Source organism: Aptenodytes patagonicus, chromosome W, assembly GCF_965638725.1.
Source record: "Aptenodytes patagonicus chromosome W, bAptPat1.pri.cur, whole genome shotgun sequence".
Lineage (NCBI taxonomy): Eukaryota > Metazoa > Chordata > Aves > Sphenisciformes > Spheniscidae > Aptenodytes > Aptenodytes patagonicus.
In genome coordinates this window covers 45,793,384-45,810,408 of record NC_134981.1, presented here as the reverse complement: position 1 = coordinate 45,810,408, position 17,025 = coordinate 45,793,384, and the positions used below count along the sequence as shown (strand labels likewise).

The following is a 17,025-nucleotide window of genomic DNA, read 5'->3' as shown; positions in this document are numbered from 1 at the left end:
ATAGAGAGGGTTTACAATCAGACTGTAATTTGGAATATGCATTCTCCAAAAACACACGACGCCTAAGAAAGCTTGTGTTTCCTTTCTGCTAGCTGGTGGAGACATGGCTGTTATTTTGTTGATCACATCCATTGGGATCTGACGACGACCATCTTGCCATTTTATTCCTAAAAACAGGATCTCCTGTGCAGGCCCCTTGACCTTACTTTGTTTTATGGCAAAACCGGCCTTCAGCAGGATTTGGACTATTTCCTTCCCTTTTTCAAAAACTTCTCCTGCTGTGTTGCCCCACACGATGATGTCATCAATGTATTGCAGGTGTTCCGGAACTCCACCCTGTTCTAATGCAGTCTGGATCAGTCCATGGCAAATGGTGGGGCTGTGTTTCCACCCCTGGGGCAGTCGGTTCCAGGTGTACTGGACGCCCCTCCCAGTGAAAGCAAACTGTGGCCTGCACTCCGCTGCCAAAGGGATTGAGAAAAACGCATTAGCAATATCAACTGTGGCATACCACTTGGCTGCCTTTGACTCCAGTTTGTACTGAAGTTCTAGCATGTCCGGCACGGCAGCACTCAGCGGTGGCGTGGCTTCGTTCAGGCCACGATAGTCTACTGTTTGTCTCCACTCTCCATTAGACTTCCGCACTGGCCATATGGGACTGTTAAAGGGTGAGCGGGTCTTGCTGATCACTCCTTGGCTCTCCAGTCGACGAATCAGCTTATCGATGGGAATCAGGGAGTCTCGGTTGGTATGTATTGCCGTTGTTGCACCGTTGTGGTTGCGATTGGCACCTGTTGGTCTTCGACCTTCAGCAACCCCACAACAGGTGGGTCCTCCGAGAGACCAGGCAAGGTGGACAGCTGTTTAATTTCTTCCGTCTCCAAGGCAGCTATACCAAAAGCCCACCGGTACCCTTTTGGGTCCTGGAAATACCCTCTCCTGAGGTAGTCTATGCCAAGGATGCACGGAGCCTCTGGGCCAGTCACAATGGGGTGCTTCTGCCACCCGTTCCCAGTTAGACTCACTTCGGCTTCCAATACAGTTAGCTGTTGGGATCCCCCCGTCACCCCAGAAATACAGATGGGTTCTGCCCCTATATAGCTTGATGGCATTAGGGTGCACTGTGCACCAGTGTCTACTAGAGCCTTATACTCCTGTGGGCCTGATGTGCCAGGCCACCGAATCCACACAGTCCAGTAAACCCGGTTGTCCCTTTCCTCCCCCTGGCTGGAGGCAGGGCCCCTCTAGTCCTGGTCAGAGTATTTGTAACTTCGAAATCGAATCAAAAGTCCCCTTATTAATAAACAGAAGTAGGATCAGCCCTTCTACCCTGTCTGGGGAACTGCCCGCTGGAAACTGGAGCAGCAATTTTCCTGGAAGAACCCCCTTTTGTGATTGTTTTCCCTTGCAACTCACGTACCTGTGCCCCTAGGGCTGAGGTAGGTTTTCCATCCCACTTCCTCATGTCCTCTCCGTGGTCACGCAGGTAAAACCATAGGGTGCCCCGTGGTGTGTACCCTTTATATTCTCTCTCTCGAGCAAAAGAACGCTGACTCCTAATAGCCGAGATACTGGTCCGTACAGGTGAGGAGTAGGACCTATCCTCTCTGAGTTGCTGGACCTCCTGGGACAGTTTCTCCACAGCCGAGATGAGGGAGGAAGAGAGACTTTCTTCTTATTCCCAGAGTTGACTAACCAATTCATCCACCGTTTGTCCCTCTCCATCTTTCCAGGTCATCACTGCCAATGAGTTGGCATATGACGATGGTGCGCTCCTTACAAACTTCCGCCACATGGGTCGTGTGCACTTGACTTCATCTGGATCTTTGGATAGCTGTTCATTGCTCAGGTCACCAGAAATCACCTCCAGCACAGCTAATTCCCTCAGGAACTGGATACCCTTCTCCATGGTGGTCCACTTGCCTGGGCGACATATGCATCTTCCTTGAAGGGATACCTTTCCTTCACGCTTGACAGGAGTCGCCTCCAGAGGCTGAGGATTTGTGTCCCTTTTCCAATCGCTTTGTCATGCCCCCTTCCCTGGAAAGGGATCCCAGCTGCTTGGCTTCTTTACCCTCTAATTCCAGGCTACTGGCCCCATTATCCCAGCATTGGAGCAGCCACGTGACAACATGACAACTCCTACCAGTTTGATGCCAGGGCCAGCGATAGATGCCCAGAGCCTGGAGAAGGAACACAGGTCAGCAGGCGAGCGCCTGAAGAGCAGCACAAAGGAACTCCAGCCAGTAAGACAGCTTCATCCGGGGCCCAGCTTCAATGTCTCTATGCAAACACACGTAGCATGGGGAATAAACAAGAGGAGTTCGAGACGTGCGCACGCCTGCAGGGCTACGACCTTATTGGCATCACGGAGACATGGTGGGATGGCTCCTATGATTGGAGTGTTGGGATGGAGGGATACAGGCTCTTTAGGAAGGACAGGCAGGGGAGACGAGGAGGGGGTGTCGCCCTCTATGTCAATGACCAGCTGCAGTGCACGGAGCTCTGCCTGGGGATGGATGAGGAGCCAACCAAGAGGTTGTGGGTCAGGATTAAAGGGAAGGCAGGGACAGGTGACATTACAGTGGGGGTCTGCTACAGGCCACCCGACCAGGAAGACCGAGCGGATGAGGCCCTCTATAGACAGATAGGAGCAGCCTCACGCTCACAAGCCCTGGTCCTCATGGGGGACTTCAGCCACCCCGACATCTGTTGGAGGGACAACACGGCAGGGCATAAGCAATCCAGAAGGTTCCTGGAATGCGTCAATGATAACTTCCTTCTCCAAGTGGTAGAGGAGCCAACGAGGAGAGGTGCTACGCTGGACCTTGTTCTCACCAACAAGGAGGGGCTGGTGGGGAATGTGAAGCTCAAGGGCAGCCTGGGCTGCAGTGACCACAAAATGGTGGAGTTCAAGATCCTTAGGGCACCGAGGAGGGCGCACAGCAAGCTCACTACCCTGGACTTCAGGAGAGCGGACTTTGGCCTCTTCAGGGATCTGCTTGGTAGAGTGCCATGGGACAAAGCCCTGGAGGGAAGAGGGGCCCAAGAAACCCGGGTAATAGTCAAGGATCACCTCCTCCAAGCTCAGGAGCGATGCATCCCAACAAAGAGGAAGTCAGGCAAAAACACCAGGAGGCCTGCAGGGATGAACAAGGAGCTCCTGGACAAACTCCAACACAAAAAGGAAGCCTACAGAGGGTGGAAGCAAGGACAGGTAGCCTGCAAGGAATACAGAGAAATTGTCCGAGCAGCCAGGGATCAGGTTAGGAAAGCTAAAGCCCTGATAGAATTAAACCTGGCCAGGGACATCAAGGGCAACAAGAAAAGATTCTATAGGTACGTCGGGGATAAAAGGAAGACGAGGGAAAAGGTGGGCCCTCTCCGGAACAAAACGGGAGACCTGGTTACCCGGGACACGGAGAAGGCGGAGGTACTCAATGACTTTTTTGCCTCGGTCTTCACCGGCAAGTGCTCGAGCCTCACCGCCCAAGCCGCAGAAGGCAAAGGCGGGGACTGGGAGAATGAAGAGCCGCCCACTGTGGGAGAACATCAGGTTCGAGACCATCTAAGGCACCTGAAGGTGCACAAGTCCATGGGACCCGATGAGATCCATCCGCGGGTCCTGAAGGACCTGGCGGATGAAGCTGCTAAGCCAGTATCCATCGTATTTGAGAAGTCGTGGCAGTCCGGAGAAGTTCCCACTGACTGGAAAAAGGGAAACATAACCCCCATTTTTAAAAAGGGAAAAAAGGAAGACCCAGGGGAACTACAGGCCAGTCAGTCTCACCTCTGTGCCTGGGAAGATCATGGAACAGATCCTCCTGGAAGCTATGCTAAGGCCCATGGAGGACAGGGAGGTGATTCGAGACAGCCAGCATGGCTTCACCAAGGGCAAGTCCTGCCTGACTAACCTAGTGGCCTTCTATGATGGAGCGACTACATCAGTGGACACGGGAAGGGCTACAGATGTCATCTATCTGGACCTCTGTAAGGCCTTTGACACGGTCCCCCACAACATCCTTCTCTCTAAACTGGAGAGGTATGGATTTGATGGGTGGACTGTCCGGTGGGTGAGGAATTGGTTAGATGGTCGCATCCAGAGGGCAGTGGTCAACGGCTCAAGGTCCAGATGGAGATTGGTGACGAGTGGCGTCCCGCAGGGGTCCGTATTGGGACCGGTACTGTTTAATATCTTCATCAATGACATAGACAGTGGGATCGCGTGCACCCTCAGCAAGTTTGCAGGTGACACCAAGCTGAGTGGAGCGGTCGACACGCCAGAGGGACGGGATGCCATCCAGAGGGACCTGGACAAGCTCGAGAAGTGGGCCCGTGTGAACCTCATGAGGTTCAACAAGGCCAAGTGCAAGGTCCTGCCCCTGGGTCGGGGCAACCCCCAGTATCAATACAGGCTGGGGGATGAAGGGATTGAGAGCAGCCCTGCCGAGAAGGACTTGGGGGTACTGGTGGATGAGAAGCTGGACATGAGCCGCCAATGTGCGCTCGCAGCCCAGAAGGCCAATCGTATCCTGGGCTGCATCAAAAGAAGCACGGCCAGCAGGTCGAGGGAGGTGATTCTGCCCCTCTACTCTACTTTAAACTAAAGGGGGGTAGATTTAGACTAGATATAAGGAAGAAATTTTTTACGCTGAGGGTGGTGAAACACTGGCACAGGTTGCCCAGAGAGGTGGTGGATGCCCCATCCCTGGAAACATTCCAGGTCAGGTTGGACGGGGCTCTGAGCAACCTGATCTAGTTGCAGATGTCCCTGCCCACGGCAGGGGGGTTGGACTAGATGACCTTTAGAGGTCCCTTCCAACCCAAACTATTCTATGATTCTAACATGCTCGCCTGGACGATGACTGAAAACTTTTCGCATATCTCGCAGCTCACTCAGGGATATGGATAGGGTGGTTACCGCCTCATTTATGAGTTCTTCCTCTTCTTCCTCCCCGATCAGTGGCCGGCTCTCCTCCTCCTGTTCTCGTGATAGCCCTACTCCAGGGTAGTCTGCCTCGTCCACTTCTTCCTCTGGTTCCCTTTTAGAAGAAGTTTCTTCCTCCCTTACTAAACGAGCCGACTTCTCTTCCAAGATTTCTTCTTGTGTACAGGGGCGACTGATACCGGCACAGGCTGGTTCTTTGGTTCAGCCACAGGGCCTGTCGCCGGGGTTGGAGTGGCCACAGGGCGTGTCGTTTTACCGTCACATCCAGAGACCTTCTCTTCCCCTTGAGGGTACTAAATAGTGTTGAACAGGGCTCGGCAGGCACGGGCCAGGCCCCAGCACGTTGCAGTGACCTGTGTCTCTCTGGAGTTGCCAGGGTGACAGCATACTTTGTCCAAATATTCTACTAACTTTTCAGGATTCTGCACTTGCTCAGGGGTGAAGTTCCAAAACACTGGGGGTGCCCATTGGCCTAGGTACTTGCCCATCTTGTCCCACACACCCTGCCACTCATAACTATCCAGCCTTGGGGCAGATCTCTGGATGATATTCTTAAATCGCTTATTAACCTTAGACAAAACCGAAACAATATTCCCAAGAAGTATTAATAGAAGTATCTTAACTACCCAAGGCTGTTCAAAATACTGGAAAGTTACTGTAATGAAGGAGGAAACATCATAGAAAAAGGTAGCGACGCTGCTATTCTGTATTTCCTCCGTAGAAAACCTCTCAGAGGAAGGACTGTAATTGCTAACTGTCTCCACAAAGTGGTACCCGAAGTACAGTAATGGCTTCAGTACAAAGCTCAAATACCAGATTAAGCTGAAGGCCAGTTTTTTAAAAACAAACCTCCCAGGCAAAACATCACTATTCACTGCAGACCACAGCAAACTGCAAAAACAAACACCAATCTCTAACATGTACAGCAAAAAAAAAGAATATGATGCAGATCAGATAAACTGATATCGAGAACAGATGAATCAATATTGTGACCCGCAACTGTTAACAGATATAAATTCTTAATGCGCTCTGGTTAATCTGTTGTTATCTCAAACCCTTCGTGCCCCACATTGGGCGCCAAAAAGGACTGTTGTGGTTTAACCTCAGTCAGCAACTGAGCACCACGCAGCCGCTCGCTCACTCCCCCCCTGCCCCAGTGGGATGGGGGAGAGAAACAGAAGAGTAAAAGTGAGAAAACTCATGGATTGAGATAAAAACAGTTTAATAATTGAAATAAAATAATATAATAATGATAAAAGAATACACAAAGCAAGTGATGCACAGTGGAATTGCTCACCACCCGCTGACCGATGCCCAGCCAGTCCCCGAGCAGCGGCCCCCCCCAGCCAGCTTTCCCCAGTTTATGTGCTGAGCATGATGTCACATGGTATGGAATGTTTCTTTGGCCAGTTTGGGTCAGCTGTCCTGGCTGTGCCCCCTCCCAGCTTCTTGTGCACCTGCAGCCCTCTCAGTCGGTAGAGCATGGGAAGCTGAAAAGTCCTTGGCTAGTGTAAGCACTACTTAGCAACAACTACAACATCCGTGTGTTATCAACATTATTCTCCTCCTAAATCCAAAACACAGCACTGTACCAGCTACTAGGAAGGAAATTAACTCTCTCCCAGCTGAAACCAGGACACAGTGCAAGAATTGGGGGCCATCAAATGAAGCTAACAGGTGGAAAAGTGCTTGGGGAAAGCATTTTCTTTTCTTCCCCTGTGCCTAAAGTCTCTTGTCAAAACACCTGCTCTTGACCACTGCTGGAGACACAAACCAGGCTAGATGGACTTTTGATCTAACTCAGGTCAACTGCTATGTTCCATGATCTATATCAACCACTTGAACAGATGGGTAGAGGATAGTCTTCAATGTATAAATTTCTTATAAGCAGCTAGGCTGAGGAAACCCAAACCACCATCCTCACAGAAGGAGAGACTGCTACCCGAACACAGTTATGTTATTGGACATCAGAGAATCCATTCAAGACATATCCTTAATGAAAACATCTGAAAATCACTTATTAAATTTTAAACTTCAATAATCTACCTGTCAGCATTAACTCTTGTCATCTAGTTAATCTCCCCAGCAGTATCAAAATATAATTACTACTGACTTTCACACTGATAACCATTCTGGGAGAGGCGATACTGCATCTTGACCAGCACTGCCTTGCAACCCCCCATTGCACATTCAGTTCCACCCCGGTAAATACATACCTCTGGGTCATCTGTGTAGTCAAACATCCGAAAAATAACCCTTGGCACTGGGTACACTGAATCTTCAGTGTGAGGCGGAGGAGTGAATGGAGGCAGGTTATGCTGCAATGCTTCACAAAGAATACTGTCAAAGGCAAGGTAAGGCCTCAGAATGTGTCTTTCTTGCCAACGATAGCCCTTCCCGTGTCCACTGATGTAGTCCCTCCATCATAGAAGGCCACTAGGTTAGTCAGGCAGGACTTGCCCTTGGTGAAGCCATGCTGGCTGTCTCGAATCACCTCCCTGTCCTCCATGGGCCTTAGCATAGCTTCCAGGAGGATCTGTTCCACGATCTTCCCAGGCACAGAGGTGAGACTGACTGGCCTGTAGTTCCCCGGGTCTTCCTTTTTTCCCTTTTTAAAAATGGGGGTCATGTTTCCCCTTTTCCAGTCAGTGGGAACTTCTCCGGACTGCCACGCCTTCTCAAATACGATGGATAGTGGCTTAACAACTTCATCTGCCAGGTCCTTCAGGACCCGCGGATGGATCTCATCAGGTCCCATGGACTTGTGCACCTTCAGGTGCCTTAGATGGTCTCGAACCTGATGTTCTCCCACAGTGGGCGGCTCTTCATTCTCCCAGTCCCCGCCTTTGCCTTCTGCGGCTTGGGCAGTAAGGCTCGAGCACTTGCCGGTAAAGACCGAGGCAAAAAAGACTAAGAGCGTCATTCAGACACTCCTTGAACTCTGACAGGCTTGGTGCCGTGACCACTTCCCTGGGGAGCCTGTTCCAGTGACCGACCACCCTCTCAGTGAAGAACCTTGTCCTAATGTCCAGTCTGAACTTCCCCTGATGCAGCTTCATTCCATTTCCTCGTGTCCTATCGCTGGTCACCAGAGAGAGGAGAGCAGCACCTCCCCCTCCGCTGCCCCCCTTGAGGAAGTTGTAGACTGTGATGAGGTCACCCCTCAGCCTTCTCTTCTCCAAGCTGAATAAACCAAGTGACCTCAGCTGCTCCTCATATGTCTTGCCCTTGAGACCTTTCACCATCCAAGTCAGCCTTCTGCCCTGCTTGCTTGACTTCTGACACTTTGGAATTGCCTGCTCCTGTGCTCTTAAGAGATGGCTCTTAAAATGTGACCAGCATTCGTGGACCCCAATACCTTCAAAAGCAGATTCCATGGGGACCTTATTAACTAGCTCCTTCAGCAGCCCAAATTCTGCTCTCCCCATATCCAGGGTCAAAGTTTTGCTGGCAGTTTTTTCTCCTATTGCCAACGATTTGAAACTCAACTACTTCATGGTCACTGTGACCAAGACAGCCGCTAATCACCACTTTGCCCACGAGAGCCTCTCTTTTTACAAACAACAAATCTAGGAGGGCACTTTTCCTAGTCAGGTCCCTTAGTACCTGCACCAAGAAGTTATCTTCACCGTGCTTCAGGAATTTCCTGGACCTGTTTGTGTCTGCTGTATGATATTCTCAGTTGACATCTGGGAAGTTAAAATCACCCATAAGGACAAGGGCAGCTGATCTAGAGATATCTCTTAATTCCTTATAGAATAATTCATTGGTGTTGTCGTCCTGGCTGGGTGGTCGATAGTAGACTACCACAACAACATCCACTTTATTTGCTTTCCCCTTCATCCTTACCCAGAGGCTCTCAACTGTGTCGTCACCAACTGCAAGCACCACACAATCCAACCCCTCCCTTACATACAGCACCACCCCCTGCCTCACCTGCTCTGCCTATCCCTCCTGAAGAGCCTATAACTGTCCATCATGGCACATCAGTCACAGGACTCATCCCACCAGGTTTCGCTTATGCCAGTGATGTTGTAGCTCTGGGACTGGGCCAAAGCTTCTAGCTCTTCTTGTTTATTCTTCATGCTGCACACATTAGTATAGAGACATGACTGAATAAGGCAATGCTCTTTTACAGTGTGGTAAAATCTATGGAATTTAAATTATAATTGTGATATAGGGAGGAAATTCAAGTTTGCCCTATAGCTGCAATTGTGGTATAGCTGAATATCAGGGCTGTGCTTGTGTGTATAACTGGTGGGCTTAGTCATTAATTCCTGGGTGGTCCAGGAACTTCCCAGCTTGTCTCTGCTTAGATGAGACAATGGATTGATTTGAGACAAGGTGATTGTGAATCTGCATAGAAGTTCAGTCAACAAATCAACTAATTGCTACAGGACCACTCTCTGGGTGGGTGGGATTCTGGACAGTCCAGGTGGTTCCCCCAGGCAGTCCCTGCTGTGCATAGGCCAAATGATAGGCGCTACTTCTATGCTTCAATGTGTTGATTAACATCCTAGGTGGAGAATTTGGCAGTTCAAGTGATTCCTCCCAGTTAGTTCCTGCTGTAGAGAAAGGAATTGACCGAACTGTACATAAATAAGAAAATTTTAAATAGTCATTTGTATTGGGGTTGACATGGCAAGGTTTTGGTGGTGGGTGGGTGGGTCTGCAGAGGTGGCCTCTGAGAAGAGGCCAGGGGCTGCCCTGTGCCAGTTCCAGCCAGTTCAGCAATGGACTGTACTGATCCTGACCGAAAGACCATTGTACATCACATTAGTGATCAGCATAACAGTTAACCCAAGTACGCCCGGACCTGTGCTGTGCTGCACTACACATATGTCGTAGTTTAACCTCAGTTGGCAACTGAGCACCACACAGCCGCTCGCTCACTCCTCCCTGCCCGCCCCCGGTGGGATGGGGGAGAGAATTGGAAGAGTAGAAGTGAGAGAAACTCGTGGGTTGAGATAAAAACAGTTTAATAATTGAAATAAAAAAATAATAATAATGTAATAATAATACTAACAATACACAAAGCAAGTGATGCACAGTGCAATTGCTCACCACCCGCCGACCGATGCCCAGCCAGTCCCCGAGCAGCGGCCCCCCCGGCCAGCTTTCCCCAGTTTATGTACTGAGCATGATGTCACACGGTATGGAATGTCCCTTTGGCCAGTTTGGCTGTGCCCCCTCCCAGCTTCTTGGGCACCTCCAGCCTTCTCAGTCGGCAGAGCATGGGAAGCTGAAAAGTCCTTGGCTAGTGTAAGCATTACCTAGCAACAACTAAAACATCGGTGTGTTATCAACTTTGTTCTCATCCTAAAACCAAAACACAGCACTGTACCAGCTACTAGAAAGGAAATTAACTCTATCCCTGCCGAAACCAGGACAGCTATGTCGTGGTTTAACCCCAGCCAGCAACTAAGCACCACACAGCCACTCGCTCACTCCTCCCTGGTGGGATGGGGGAGAGAATCGGAAGGGGAAAAGTGAGAAAACTCGTGGGTTGAGATAAAGACAGTTTACTAGGTAAAGCAAAAGCCGCGCATGCAAGCAAAGCAAAACAAGGAATTCATTCACTCCTTCCCATGGGCAGGCAGGTGTTCAGCCATCTCCAGGAAAGCAGGGCTCCATCACGTGTAACAGTTACTGGGGAAGACAAAATGCCATAACTCCAAATGTCCCCCCTTCCTTCTCCTTCCCCCAGCTTTATATGCTGAGCAATGACATCATATGGTATAGGATATCCCTTTGGTCAGTTGGGGTCAGCTGTCCCAACTTCTTGTGCACCCCCAGCCTACTGGCTGGTGGGGTGGTGTGAGAAGCAGAAAAGGCCTTGACGCTGTGTAAGCACTGCTCAGCAGTAACTAAAACATCCCTGTGTTATCAACACTGTTTTCAGCACAAATCCAAAACACAGCCCCATACAGGCTACTATGAAGAAAATTAACTCTCTCCTGGCCAAAACCAGCACAAGCTATTATAGGATTTTCTTACAAGGAAACAGCTCTATTTATCATATCTACAGTCAAACAGAAATTATGTTCACGAGAAATTCTTGCTGCACTGTTAGATAAAGGCAAGGTCACGCACGTGGCATAATTCCTGGTACTGAGTGGGAGCTGCCTGCAGGCTCCTGCGTTGCAGTGAGGTGGCTGAGTTTATTCTGTGGTCAAGGAGTACGTGCAGCACAACACAGGCCTGAAGGCCACGTTGTATATTGTCCTGGTTTCAGCAGGGATAGAGTTAATTTCCTTCCTAGTAGCTGGTACAGTGCTGTGTTTTGGATTTAGGAGGAGAACAAAGTTGATAACGCACCGATGTTTTAGTTGTTGCTAAGTAGTGCTTACACTAGCCAAGGACTTTTCAGCTTCCCGTGCTCTACCGACTGAGAAGGCTGGAGGTGCACAAGAAGCTGGGAGGGGGCACAGCCAGGACAGCTGACCCAAACTGGCCAAAGGGACATTCCATACCATGTGACATCATGCTCAGCACATAAACTGGGGGAAAGCTGGCCGGGGGGGGCCGCTGCTTGGGGACTGGCTGGGCATCGGTTGGCGGGTGGTGAGCAATTGTACTGTGCATCACTTGCTTTGTGTATTATTATTATTATTATCATATTATTATTATTATCATTTTATTTCAATTATTAAACTGTTTTTATCTCAACCCACGAGTTTTTCTCACTTGTGCTCTTCCAATTCTCTCCCCCATCCCACCGGGTGGGGGGGAGTGAGCGAGCGGCTGCGTGGTGCTTAGTTGCCGACTGAAATTAAACCACGACAGTCCTTTTTTTGGCGCCCAACGTGGGGCACGAAGGGTTTGAGATAATAACAGATTAACCGGAGTGTATTAAAGAACTTATATCTGTTAATAGTTGAGGGTCACAATGTTGGTTCCTCTGTTCTCGATATTGATTTGTATAATCTCCATAGTGCTCTTTTTCCTGCTGTACATGTTAAAGATTGGTGTTGGGTTTTGCAGTTCGCTGTGGTCTGCAGTGAATAGTGATGTCTCGCTTGTGAGGTTTGTTTTTAGAACATTGACCTTGACGTTAGTGTGGTATGTAAATTTCGCAATGAAGCCATTACTGTACCACGGAGACCATTTCGTGGAGACAACTAGCAATTGCAGTAACTTTTCTGAGAGTTTTTTTGCGGAGGAAATACAGAATGGCAGTGTCACTACCTTCTCCTATGATGTTTCCTCCTTCATTACAGTAATTTTTCAGTATTTTGAACAGCCTTGGGTAGTTAAGATACTTCTATTGGTACTTCTTGGGAATATTGTTTCGGTTTTGTCTAAGGTTAATAAGCAATTTAAGAATATCATCCAGAGATCTGCCCCAAGGCTGGATAGTTATGAGTGGCAGGGTGTGTGGGACAAGATGGGCAAGTACCTAGGCCAATGGGCACCCCCAGTGTTTTGGAACTTCACCCCTGAGCAAGTGCAGAATCCTGAAAAGTTAGTAGAATATTTGGACAAAGTATGCTGTCACCCTGGCAACTCCAGAGAGATGCAGATCATTGCACCGTGCTGGGGCCTGGCCCATGCTTACCGAGCCCTGTTCAACACCATTCAGTACCCTCAAAGGGAAGAGAAGGTCTCTGGCTCTGACAGTAAAACGACACGCACTGCGGCCACTCAGACCCGGGCAACAGGCCCTGCGGCCACTCCGACCCCAGCGACATGCCGTGCAGCCACTCAGACCCCGGCAACAGGCCTTGCGGCCACTCCGACCCCAGAAACATGCACTGCAGCTACTCAGACGCTGGCAACAGGCCCTGCGGCCACTCAGACTCCGGTGACATGCACTTGCACTGCGGCCACTCCAACCCCGGTGACATGCACTGCAGCCACTCCAACCCTGGCGACATGCACTGCGGCCACTCCAACCCCGGCAACAGGCCCTGCGGCCACTCAGACTCCGGTGACATGCACTTGCACTGCGGCCACTCCAACCCCGGCGACATGCACTGCGGCCACTCCAACCCCGGCAACAGGCCCTGCGGCCACTCAGACTCCGGTGACATGCACTTGCACTGCGGCCACTCCAACCCCAGCAACACGCCTTGTGGCTGAACCAAAGAACCAGCCTGTGCCGGTATCAGTCGCCCCTGTACACAAGAAGAAATCTTGGAAGCGGAAGTCGGCTTGTTTAGTAAGGGAGGAAGAAGCTTCTTCTAAAAGGGAATTGGAGGAAGAACTGTACGACTACCCTGGAGAAGGGCCATCACGAGAACCGGAGGAGGAGAGCCGGCCGCTGATCGGGGAGGAGGAAGAGGAAGAACTCATAAACGAGGCAGTGACCACCCGATCTCTATCCCTGAGTGAGCTGCGAGATATACGAAAAGATTTCAGCCGCCGTCCAGGCGAGCATATTGTCACCTGGCTGCTCCGATGCTGGGATAATGGGGCCAGTAGCCTGGAATTAGAGGGTAAAGAAGCCAAGCAGCTGGGATCCCTTTCCGGGGAAGGGGGCATTGACAAAGCGATTGGAAAAGGGACACAAATCCTCAGCCTTTGGAGGCGACTCTTGTCAAGCGTGAAGGAAAGGTATCCCTTCAAGGAAGATGTCATATGTCGCCCAAGCAAGTGGGCCACCATGGAGAAGGGTATCCAGTTTCTGAGAGAATTAGCTGTGGTGGAGGTGATTTATGATGACCTGAGCAATGAACAACTATCCAAAGATCCAGACGAAGTCAAGTGCATACGACCCATGTGGCGGAAGTTTATAAGGAGCTCACCATCGTCATACGCCAATTCATTGGCAGTGATGACCTGGAAAGATGGAGAGGAACAAACAGTGGATGAATTGGCTGGTCAACTCCGGCAATACGAGGAAAGTCTTTCTTCCTCCCTCGTCTCGCCTGTGGAGAAACTGTCCGAAAAACTGTCCCGGGAGATCCAGCAACTCAGAGAGGATAGGTCCTACTCCTCACCTGTACGGACCAGTATCTCGGCTATTAGGAGTCAGCGTTCTTTTGCTCAAGAGAGAGAATATAAAGGGTACACACCACGGGGCACCCTATGGTTTTATCTGCGTGACCACGGAGAGGACATGAGGAAGTGGGATGGGAAACCTACTGCAGCCCTAGGGGCACGGGTACGTGAATTGCAAGGGAAAACAATCACAGAAAGAGGTTCTTCCAGGAAAATTGCTTCTCCAGTTTCCAGCGGGCAGTTCCCCAGAGAGAGTAGAAGGGCTGATCTTACTCTTGATCTTAATGAAGAAACTTCTGACTCGTACGTACAAGAAATGAGAAATGAGTACTGTGATGAGGATTAGAGGGGCCCTGCCTCCAGCCAGGGGGAGGAAAGGGACAACCGGGTTTACTGGACTGTGTGGATTCGGTGGCCTGGCACATCAGACCCACAGGAGTATAAGGCTCTAGTAGACACTGGTGCACAGTGCACCCTAATGCCATCAAGCTATATAGGGGCAGAACCCATCTGTATTTCTGGGGTGACGGGGGGATCCCAAAAGCTAACTGTATTGGAAGCCGAAGTGAGTCTAACTGGGAACGGGTGGCAGAAGCACCCCATTGTGACTGGCCCAGAGGCTCCGTGCATCCTTGGCATAGACTACCTCAGGAGAGGGTATTTCCAGGAACCAAAAGGGTACCGGTGGGCTTTTGGTATAGCTGCCTTGGAGACGGAGGAAATTAAACAGCTGTCCACCTTGCCCGGTCTCTCGGAGGACCCTTCTGTTGTGGGGTTGCTGAAGGTCAAAGACCAACAAGTGCCAATCGCTACCACCACAGTGCACCGGCGGCAATATCGCACCAACCGAGACTCCCTGATTCCCATCCATAAGCTGATTCGTCGACTGGAGAGCCAAGGAGTGATCAGCAAGACCCGCTCACCCTTTAACAGTCCCATATGGCCAGTGCGGAAGTCTAATGGAGAGTGGAGACTGACAATAGACTATCGTGGCCTAAATGAAGTCACGCCGCCGCTGAGTGCTGCTGTGCCAGACATGCTAGAACTTCAGTACGAACTGGAGTCAAAGGCAGCCAAGTGGTATGCCACAATTGATATCGCTAATGCGTTTTTCTCAATCCCTTTGGCAGCGGAGTGCAGGCCACAGTTTGCTTTCACTTGGAAGGGCGTTCAGTACACCTGGAACCGACTGCCCCAGGGGTGGAAACACAGCCCTACCATTTGCCATGGACTGATCCAGACTGCATTAGAACAGGGTGGAGCTCCGGAACACCTGCAATACATTGATGACATCATCGTGTGGGGCAACACAGCAGGAGAAGTTTTTGAAAAAGGGAAGGAAATAGTCCAAATCCTGCTGAAGGCCGGTTTTGCCATAAAACAAAGTAAGGTCAAGGGACCTGCACAGGAGATCCAATTTTTAGGAATAAAATGGCAAGATGGACGTCGTCAGATCCCAATGGATGTGATCAACAAAATAACAGCCATGTCTCCACCAACTAGCAAAAAGGAAACACAAGCTTTCTTAGGCGTCGTGGGTTTTTGGAGAATGCATATTCCAAATTACAGTCTGATTGTAAACCCTCTCTATCAAGTGACCCGAAAAAAGAACGATTTCAAATGGGGCCCTGAACAACGACAAGCTTTTGAATAAATTAAACGGGAGATAGTTCATGCAGTAGCCCTGGGGCCAGTCCGGGCAGTGCAAGATATAAAAAAAGTGCTCTATACCGCAGCCGGGGAGAATGGCCCTACCTGGAGCCTCTGGCAGAAAGCACCTGGGGAGACTCGAGGTCGACCCCTAGGGTTTTGGAGTCGGGGATACAGAGGATCCGAGGCCCGCTATACTCCAACTGAAAAAGAGATATTGGCAGCATATGAAGGGGTTTGAGCTGCTTCGGAAGTGATCGGCACTGAAGCACAGCTCCTCCTGGCACCCCGACTGCCAGTGCTGGGCTGGATGTTCAGAGGGAGGGTCCCCTGTACCCATCATGCAACTGATGCTACGTGGAGTAAGTGGGTCGCACTGATCACACAACGGGCTCGAATAGGAAACCCCAGTCGCCCAGGAATCCTGGAAGTGATCATGGATTGGCCAGAGGGCAAAGATTTTGGAATATCGCCAGAGGAGGAGGTGACGCGTGCTGAGGAGGCCCCAATGTATAATGAACTACCAGAAAATGAGAAACAATATGCCCTGTTCACTGATGGGTCCTGTCATCTTGTGGGAAAGCATTGGAGGTGGAAAGCTGCTGTATGGAGTCCTATGCGACAAGTTGTAGAAACGGCTGAAGGAGAAGGTGAATCGAGCCAATTTGCAGAAGTCAAGGCCATCCAGCTGGCTTTAGGCATTGCTGACCGAGAAAAGTGGCCAGTGCTCTGTCTCTACACTGACTCATGGATGGTGGGAAATGCCCTGTGGGGGCGGTTACAGCAATGGAAGCAGAGCAACTGGCAGCGCAGAGGCAAACCCATCTGGGCTGCCGCACTGTGGCAAGATATTGCTGCCCGGGTGGAGAACCTGGTTGTAAAAGTCCGTCACGTAGATGCTCACGTACCCAAGAGTCGGGCCACTGAAGAACATCAGAACAACCAGCAGGTGGATCAGGCTGCTAAGATTGAAGTGGCTCAGGTGGAGCTGGACTGGCAACATAAGGGTGAGGGATTTATACCTCGGTGGGCCCATGACACCTCAGGTCATCAAGGAAGAGATGCAACATACAGACGGGCTCGTGATCGAGGTGTGGACTTGACCATGGACACTATTGCGCAGGTTATCCATGAATGCGAAACATGCGCTGCAATCAAGCAAGCCAAGCGGTTAAAGCCCCTCTGGTATGGAGGACGATGGTTGAAATATAACTATGGGGAGGCCTGGCAGATCAATTATATCACACTCCCACAAACCCGCCAAGGCAAGCGCCACGTGCTTACAATGGTGGAGGCAACCACCGGATGGCTGGAAACATATCCCGTGCCCCATGCCACTCCCCGGAACACGATCCTGGGCCTTGAAAAGCAAGTCCTATGGCGACATGGCACCCCAGAAAGAATTGAGTCAGACAACGGGACTCATTTCCGAAACAACCTCATAGACACCTGGGCCAAAGAGCACGGCATTGAGTGGGTGTATC

General features: G+C 50.5%; 1 protein-coding gene across 2 annotated transcripts in view; it reads right to left on the bottom strand.

The window, feature by feature from the left end:
• The window catches only part of LOC143172096 (nuclear cap-binding protein subunit 1-like), a 72,661-nt gene extending 65,416 nt beyond the window's left edge, over positions 1–7,245 (bottom strand). The window contains exon 1 of one of the 2 annotated variants that reach the window (XM_076361345.1): positions 7,165–7,245. In XM_076361345.1, coding sequence (XP_076217460.1) covers positions 7,165–7,191 — 27 coding nt within the window. In that variant the 5' untranslated portion in view covers positions 7,192–7,245. The remainder of the gene's footprint in view (positions 1–7,164) is intronic. The other variant, XM_076361346.1, reaches the window with a different exon arrangement.
• Between the last annotated feature and the right edge of the window lie 9,780 nt (positions 7,246–17,025).